This window comes from Phragmites australis, chromosome 21 (assembly GCF_958298935.1).
Source record: "Phragmites australis chromosome 21, lpPhrAust1.1, whole genome shotgun sequence".
Classification (NCBI taxonomy): Eukaryota; Viridiplantae; Streptophyta; class Magnoliopsida; order Poales; family Poaceae; genus Phragmites; species Phragmites australis.
In genome coordinates, this window is record NC_084941.1 from 4642680 (window position 1) to 4652266 (window position 9587).

A 9587-nucleotide genomic window follows, 5' to 3' on the forward strand; every position below is an offset into this window, starting at 1 on the left:
TTTAGTAGGAGGATGGATAAAAATGGAGCAATGATTCCAGTTTTGGTCACGAACAAATTTCAAACAGTAAAATGGAGCAATTCGAAAAATATGAACTTAGTGGTGGAGCCAAATGCTCCATTCCTAATCTAGCCCAAAAATTCCTAATTAGCCTCAAACCAGGAGATAAAAAAGTTCATCAATGCTGATCATTTATGAACACATAAATTATCAAGCAATTTAATGACTTATAAATAGTAGATAAGTGAATATTTTGACCATCAGGTGTTCTGTCCAACAATCGCTACATGATTCTTAACAAAATAGTTTTCTTTCAGGAACCAATGCCTCTAAATTAAACAGTTGGATAGTAAACTAATCCATAGTATTGTATCCTTCTAAATAGACAATCGGTATTTATAACAAAAATACACACTGTATAGAACTGATGACATATTTAACGCGGCAGAGTGACAGAAGAAGACTCTTGCCCCAAGCTATAACATTTCTTGGATTGTTGGGATTCGGAAGTAGCTTTCTCGCCCAAAAAGTCAAAACCCAATGGCTCAGAATAGGCTGTAGTGCTTGTACCTAAAAATGGTTCCGTGCATTGCTTGTTTCCAAGAACATCACGGCATGAGTTCAACCTTTCTGCTCGCAACAATTGTAATGTCATCTCTACATGCTTCATTGTAGGTCTTTCTTCACCACGAAGTCTCAAGCACTTCTCCGCAAGGGAGGCAACCATGTTAATTTCTTGCTCTGTTGTGTCCTTGAGAACATGAGGAGCCACTATGCCTGTAATAGGCTTCACCTTTTGTTCCCCAAGAAAATAGTTGGCCAAATTTTGCTTCATCCCTGTCTCACTTGTAAAAACAGGTTTCTTCCGAAGGAGGAGCTCCACAAGTACCACTCCAAAGCTGTACACGTCACTTTTCTCATTTAATTTCCCAGTGTGATAGTACTCAGGATCCAAGTACCCAAAAGTGCCTTGTACATTTGTAACAACATGGGTTTGATCAATAGGGACCAATCTTGATGCACCAAAATCTGAAACTTTAGCAGTGTAGTCTCCATCCAAAAGTATATTAGAAGACTTCACATCACGATGGAAGATTGATATTGAAGCTGCGGAATGAAGATAACAGAGAGCTCCTGCAGCCTCTAAAGCAATCTTTAAGCATTCATCCCAAGACAATTGGAAATCATTGCCAGCATCAGCATGGAGAATTTCAAACAAAGAACCATTGGGAACAAAGTCGTACACAAGCAGTGGGACTTCGGTTTCAAGACAGCATCCAAAGAGCCGTACAATGTTGCGGTGATTTATCTGAGAAAGAATGGCAATCTCATTGATGAAATTGCTGATTTCATCTTGCTCGATGATCTTAGGCATTTTTATTGCTACCACACGCAGATCTGACAAGATACCTTTGTATACCATTCCATGGCCTCCACGTCCAAGGATACGTGATGGATCGAAGTTATTTGTTGCCTTTTTGAGCTCTTCTAAAGAAAAAATATTTGTCTTGTTATTGGCATTCTCATCAGATGATATTAGTTGTTCCAGGAGAAGGCCTTGGTTTTTTCTAAAGTATTTTCTTCGTAGTTGCTTTTCAATGTCCCTTTTCCATCTACGGATGAGAAACATCACACCCAAGGCAGATAGTAGAATGCCAAAGCCAACACTAAGCCCAATGATCACACCTAATAAGATATTTGATTAATGTTATTTTCATAGAATTTTCAGTTCTGAAGACTAAAGTCGACCAGAGAACATACCAAAGAGAAGATTATGTCTTTTGGTGCAGTAGTAGCTCCCTACAACATTATGGCATACCCCTTTGCAAATGCCTGGCATTCCGCACTTATCAATGTCTGAAAACATAATTAACTGTAAAATAAGAAACCCGCGTACAAATGGCAAATGACATTGCTAAGCTGGAAGTAACGATTGATCTCAGATTCAGATAATAAAATTGTTTTTAGACCCTAAATGTTTCAGATGAAAGTAACAAACGTTTCTCTCTAGTATTCTTGTTGTCAACTATTCAATCTTCGACCATTGTACATAAAAAGTAAAGTGCAAAATTTCCCAAAAAATTTATTTTTATATAAAAAAGTTGTATATATAATAATCACCATTAACGCATTCAAATATGCATGTAATTCAAGACAACAATTCTTACAAAAATGTACACTTTTAAGGGCGTGACTATGTAACCAGAGAATTTATTCCTGCTCCTGAATTCCCATGTCAATGGTGAGAAATAAAAATAATTTTTGAACTCTCATTTGTGCTGAATGCTGACTCAGAAACATGAAAAAAAATTCATATTCCCCTCATATTTGTCCCTATAATAGCTCAAGTCATGGGTATAGATAAAAGTAAATATAACAGTTAAACAGTCTTGGCATCATGGGCTTCCAAGGATTATAGGATTTTTCACAAGGCTTTGCCGGATATCAGTTCCTCACCAATGGCAGTCGAACTTGAGATCTCACCATTGCGCACATAGTAACTTACAACCACGCCAAAGCTACTATTCGTATATAGAATGCAGATAATATCAATGTATCATCTCTCTTTAGAGTAGAAAATGTTTGTATGTTGCAACAATTATTCACTCGTAGCAATAACTAATGTGGGATCATACAAACCCATAAATGTGTATGATATGCCTGCTTAAATCAAAGGTAGAGAGAAAAAAAATTCAATAACAACAATTTTGATTTTCTAAGTGGACATGTATGTTAAGCAACAACTCCAAATAATATAGACTTAATATACAAAATTGAGGATGTAAGTTGTTCTCCAGTGTAGCATAGAAATAGTTAATCTAACAGGGGGAAAGAGGGGGACCATAGTTATACCTTCACAGCCGTTAGTTATATATGGATTTCCTTGAAAACCATCTAAGCATTTGCATCGATATCCAACATAACCCTTCATAGAGTTAACACCTAAACATATGCTGTTCGTACTGACACATGCATATTGCGAGAGGTTCTTCTGAGCCTCCTGACATGTTAGATTGGCAGCAGCCCAGCGCACTAAGACCACAGATTCCCCAAAACCAACAAACATATTTGGTTCTTCTGGTACGTACATTCCAAGTTCCTGATCTTCGTAACGTGAGGTAAATCTAATGCCCACAAGACCTTCCGTAAGATTTATATACGTCACAACATGGTCATCATCAAATTGGAGCATGGACGATGTCACATTGGTGCAGTTGAGTTGAAATAGCTTCCTTGCAGAGCAGCCTTCCTGTAAACCGAAAGGAAATGGAACCGCGATATTCCCGCATGACTGAGCACAATTTTCCTTTAGTTGAATTGGACTGTATCCTGCATTCAGTGAACAAATCGTGAGGTTCACCACTAATTTTACAAAAAAAAAATAAATCTAGTTTCCTTTGTGTAAAAATAATGATCCAACAATTAGTGTTATAAGACATAAATACTGGAATCAAATAACTTCTGCATGAAAAATACTTCAAATGGTCGAATCTGATTATGAATTCAAATGGGCGAATATCAGATTTTGGGGAGTCATCAAGATCCTCTCAATCTGTGGCGGAAGACAATAGATGCTAGTATTTTTCTCTCCCTACATGAGCAATTGAAATACCAACAAGAAAGCTTTTCATCGACTTGAAGTGTACGGTTGTTAGCTCTTGGTCTTGTTTTGAGATTCGGTACTGCTTTGTGCATGATCAGTTTTAGTCTTTTTCTTCTTCTTTTTCTCTTTTTCTATGTAATGGCTACGTGTACCCACTTGGTTCAAAGGCCGGAACATTATTTCATCTTAGAATAAATTTTCTCAGTTACATATCAAGTAATAATAGTTCTCCTAATTTTCATGCTTGAAATGCTTTAGAGTTGTAGACATATTTGACAATCTATGTGCAATTCAATAAAACATATGTGCGAGTTATCAAATCTGTATACTAGGTGGTAGACGTTTCATTGACGTGGACTTAGTTGGCACTCAAAATGGCACATTTTTGGCACCCCTAACTGTTTATTACTTGGTAAAACCTCCTTTGGACCTAGATCTTTATTTAAAAAATGGACCCCTTTTATCCGCCCCATATTATATGCCGCTGTGCTTTAATGTCTTTGCACTGGTGTAGGTGGCACTGAGATCTTGTTATGTGTGATAGGTACCCAGGGTTAAAAAACCGTCGGTAACCGCCCAAAAATCGCGGTTACCGACCTTCTCAGTTCGGTCCGGTTTCAGAAACCGAACGGTAACCGAAATTTGAATTCAAAAAATTCGAAAAAATAAACAAAAATCTTAAAAAAAACTAGACACAATTCTAAGACCTTCTGTGAAAACATTTTTCAAAAATAATATCGTTTGCATCATATTCTATAGGGAGAAAGTTTGAAAAAAATGAAAAAAAATTGAAGCGTGCGGCTCAGTTATTAACTCACATTAAGGAAATGTGTAACATGCAAACACATATTTTTTTTTATAAAACATATTTTAAGAGAATCTTTAAAATTGATTTCACTTTATTTAGAGTTTTATTAAATTCTCTATGATTTTTACAAAGTTCACAAGCATAAAGTGAATATGTTAAGAAACAGCACTGTAATTAACTTTTTCATGTCTATTATTATTTTTTCTACGTAAATCATAGTATAAATAAGCTAATGAAAGTGGTTTCACTAATTTTTGAGGTGTGATGGGTCAGTTATGAATTAATCTAGTCGCAACACATTTACACAATCATGCATGTTAAAATAACTAATTCACGAGTTCATGTATTTTTAAAAGATATAGGATCATGTAAGAAGACTAACAAAATTAGTTTCATGATTTTTGGATTAGCAAAGAGTAAACTATGCATTTAACTTGGTTTAACAAATAAAATTTCTCACAGAAAATTTTGAACTTTTTTATGAGTATAAATACTTTTATCATGTAGATCATGTTACAAGGAAGCCAATAAAATTTGTTTCACTTGATTTGAAGCTTGGATGAATTAGTTATTGATTTTACAAGATTGAGCCCTTGTTTAGGTTTTTTGTTGAACTGCGCTGAAATTCGATAAAACTGCTCGATAAATCGAGAAAACCGAGCGGTTACCGACCCAAACCGCTCGGTAACCGACCAAATCAAAAATGCGAGAAAACCGCTCGGTAACCGACCCAAACCGCTCGGTAACCGATCAAAACCGAGCGGTTACCGAGAGGGCAAAAACACGATTTTTACGCAGAAATTCAAATTTTGCCGAATGAATTTTCTCCGAATTTTTTTAAATTTTTGGCCGGTAACCGCGGTTACCGCGAGATTTTGGTTACCACCGGAGCTCGGTTAACTCCGGTCGGTAACGTGAACCTTGTAGGTACCACGGCGACAATGATGTCAATGCAGAGACATTAAAGCTCGAAGCTACAAGCTATGGAACTGATATAAAAAAAGATACAATTATGCTGTAACATCCCGCGTTCTAAATACAGGATTTTTTATTTTTTTATTTTAAATTTTCAAATTTAGAAATTTTAGACACCCGCTTTAAAAAATAGCACGAATAGGCATCTTTCACCCATTGGAAGGGCGACTGGTTTATTTTTTTAAAACATGTTGTCACCCTTCCAACGAAAGACAGGTTAAAAAATAAAATTACAACATTACATTGTTCTCAAAATTCAAAACGCTATGTAAATTATCATTAAAAATTATGAAAAACAATTATGTCGTAGAGGATGCTACCATCTAGCTCTCACTAAAATTTAAGCTCAAAAAGTTACTTGTACAATGAGAAACAAAAAAGACAATTTTGTGAGAGCTAGATGATAGCATCTTCTACACCATAATTTGTTTTTAGAATTTTTCATGACCATTTACATAGTATTTTGAATTTTGAGAACAATGAAATATTGTATTTTAATTTTTTTTAACATGACGTCCGTTGGAAGAGCGACATGTGCCTATCGCCCTTTCAACAGGCGACAAACTCCTATAGTTGCTATTTTTTTCAAACGGTAGTCTAAATTTGCTAAATTTAAAAAATAAAATAAAAAATCCTAAATACAGGAGGCATAGAGCTATATCGGAGATGTTGATTCACTTTTATAGTACTGAATAATTTTCCTAGCAATACCGCCGGGTTAATTGGGAATGACCGGTAGTCACAGACCTGGCGGCGAGAGAATAACCCAAGACAAAGGAGGAGGGCATGGTGGGGGAGCAAGTCACGCCAGCACTGTGAAGAGAGACAGAGAGAACTCTTTGGTTGGAGGTAGAAGTAAGAAGGAGGCACATCCAATCAAGATATGGTGGTCTACAATCATTGAGTGTGAAAGATTGAGTTTTCAGTCGGTTGATAATATATATAGAACCTCCCTAAGTATAGATCTTGGCAAGAAAAAAGAAAGAGTTTTTATACGAGTAGTCAGGCATAAACGCATACTATTCAATAATAAATGTACAATGGAACGAAAATAACCAACATATATTTGTATGACACATTATAAATTAATTTAAAATGATTGCATACTGACCTATATATATATTAAATAAAATATGAGGTATTAAAATGATTTAGTACAGAATAATCACCTTCATCACGCTTGCAGCCATCAAGTAGATAAGGATTGCCTTCATAACCACTGTTACATTCACATATGTAACCAGGATCCCACAGCCCGTCATAGCACTGGCTGTTGATGCTAACACATGCATAGTTTGTCTTATTGTCCATTGCCCTGGCGCATGTGGGTTGATCGACTATACTCCACCGGAGGGCCGCGTTGTTGGTAGTTATATTAATCATGTCCCATAAGGAGCTTCGACTAGAGTAAGCATATAGTTTGGTTTTATTATGTCGGACAAATTTGAGCTGGAAATCACGAATATCCCATTTAATATCTACTGTGCAACATCCAGTACCATTACAGTTCTGTCTGGCTACCATCTCTGTGATGTTGCTGTGGAGGCAACTGTTGGTACACAACAATATGGAACTATTCCTTTCTTGTTCGAGAAGATAAATATCCAAGTCACACCCAGTAATATTAAAAGAGGCATAAGCCATAATGAAAGAGCTGAGATTCCATAAAAAGTTGTAAATGCGAACATCAGGTATCATAGGGATAGTGTGAGAAATAGCTACGTAGGTCATCAACGACGACCACCCAACCGTGTTACGAGGAGTAGCGACGACCTCGGTGGCGCCATCGTGCAGGAAGAGCTTGGGCGGCTGGTTGGTGTCATCGCAGGTAAGGTTGAAATCGGGCTGTCGGAAACACCCAGATCCAATGCCAAAAGGATAAATGATGTCCACGTTGCCGCATCTTTTCGGGCAGCTAGAGAGCGTGGTAGCAGAGGGGAGACCCAACGATGCTCCTGCCCTTGGCATCTGTAGTAATCCAAAGAAGAGCACAGGGAGAATTGCATCGAGGAGGCCCATCTCATCACCACTGGTGCTGAAACTAATTCTGAAATGACTTCAGTATGTTTATGTCCGAGGTTTATGCAGGGTATGTAGATTGTGCATTTTACACAAGATATAGGATCGTTTATTCACTAATCAGTCAATCAGAGGGACGTTGAATGATTATGGAAACTAATTTTTTAAATAAAAATTTATTTTAATAAAAAACCTAAATTAATCCCGTATTTCACTTTTAGATAGACTGTAGACACATCATAAAAATAACGTAAATCCAAATTTGTAACTCTTATCGACCTCAAATTTTAATAGCAAGAACTAGATAAAATTGTAAAACTAAACCACTAAAAATCATGTCAATCGGATATTTAGATTTAAAGTTATAAACTCTGAAAGCAGACTGCGACAGATGATGATAAAAATTGATTAAATTCTAATTTCTTGATTAAGAAAGAATTACGAAAGATTAACCAATGGATTTTTTAAATATTGATTTGATACTTAGAAAGATTTTGGATGGATCAAATTAAAACAAATCACGTTAAAACAAGAACTCCGTAAAAACCAAAAAGAGTATGCAAAACGAAGAATGAAGAAAAGGAACGGAATTATATCAACACATTAACTTACAAAATTTGATCTCATTACGTAGATGCCTCTTACAAGCATCCTATAAGAATTCTTCACGAATTCATGAAGCCCTATACGAGTTTTTTTTCTCTCTCTCTCGGTCTCAACGGCACCTGCACTATCTCTGTGCTCTACTCTACCTGAAGACAACAGGCCCGAGGCCTTCTTTTTATACTCGGCTGCAAACTCCAGCAGTGATCCAGAGGTGCAAGACTGGAGTTCAACTTCCAAAACGCCTGGGTACCTTTTTTCCTTCATTTGCATTAATGGGACACCCGTGGGCCCTCCTGCATGCGGCTGCACATGCAACCTTTGGCCTCTGTTACATGCTACGCTTGATGGAGACTGACAGGAAACCTGATCCAGCCCGACGCCGTGTCGTGTCCTTCACGGACAACCCAAATTGCCCGCACGTACACGCCGCAGCCCCTCAGTCCGAAAACGCCCGAAGTCGCGCCATCCACACCGTGCTCACTCCGGTCTTGTTGCTCTTCCGTGCCACGACCTCACCTACATCTTCGTTACTCACAACGCATCTGGTTGTATGTCTGCAACCTCAACTTTATGTACACAGTTTTCTAGCATAAATATTTCTTGTAATATTATTGATCCCTAGAACCTAAGTTTATCTCTAAACTTAGTTTCAATCGTATCATCGATTATGTTCCTCTTAAGACACATATATATGAGCATAAGTTTTTTCTAACTTAGAGTTAAGATTTTTATGCAACAACACTCACACAGGTATATTGTATCAATATTAAAATAAAAAATATTACTATGTTACCATGAGAATATCGAAACAATGTATTATTAACGCATGCATATCATCTATGCTATAATGCTAAATCACTTTATTTTTATCAATTTTATCATTAAACCAATTTTTTTATCACATATAATCCCACTCAAGAGAAACTAACAGTGCCTTATGGGTTTTGTTTACTCGCATTTCCACAACATTGGATGGTAGCAAGATTTGGTGGGTCTACCACATTGGATGGTACTTTGATCCTCTATGGCAACAAGAGAAAATAAAAAACATTTGATCCATGTCACTAGGAACTTTCAATTCACATCTAAAACATTAAAAATTAGATATCAGCCACATCAATTGGTCGTATTGGGCGATATGCTCTAATTTGACATATTGAAATGATATTGCCAAGTTGATTCTGTTTAGAAAATAATACCAATATATCAGCCAACACAACAACCAATTGGAAGCTGGTTTTAGAGTACACATATGTGTGCATTCACTGAGGACGCAGATAATGTCCTTCGTGTAAGATCCTGCGATTGTCAGAGCCTCCAAAATCCTATTATGTTTACAGGACGTACAGTGTGGTGTCAGTATGTTTGTGTAGTAGGTCTAGGGTGTGCTTCCTCAACTGCCTAACAGAAATTCTATCAATATATGAGCTGCAGTTTTGGATAACGATTTCAGAATATCTTTGGAATATTCCAGGTAGTTCATTACTATGCGTAGAAAATCAGCACACTTAAAGTGTAACATCAGAATTTTCAAGTAACTAAAACGGGCACCCAAAAAAATGCGAAACCATGATT

At 36.8% G+C, this 9587-nt stretch overlaps 1 protein-coding gene across 1 annotated transcript; it reads right to left on the reverse strand.

The window, feature by feature from the left end:
* Positions 1-251: 251 nt before the first annotated feature.
* LOC133903785 (wall-associated receptor kinase 5-like) lies at positions 252-8205 on the reverse strand. Its single transcript, XM_062345247.1, has 5 exons — positions 8019-8205; positions 6557-7434; positions 2854-3330; positions 1762-1857; positions 252-1686 (listed from the first exon to the last, which is right to left on the reverse strand). The coding sequence occupies exons 2-5, from the start codon at positions 7404-7406 to the stop codon at positions 437-439; spliced, it is 2673 nt and encodes an 890-aa protein (XP_062201231.1). The 5' UTR covers positions 7407-7434; positions 8019-8205; the 3' UTR covers positions 252-436.
* Positions 8206-9587: the final 1382 nt, after the last annotated feature.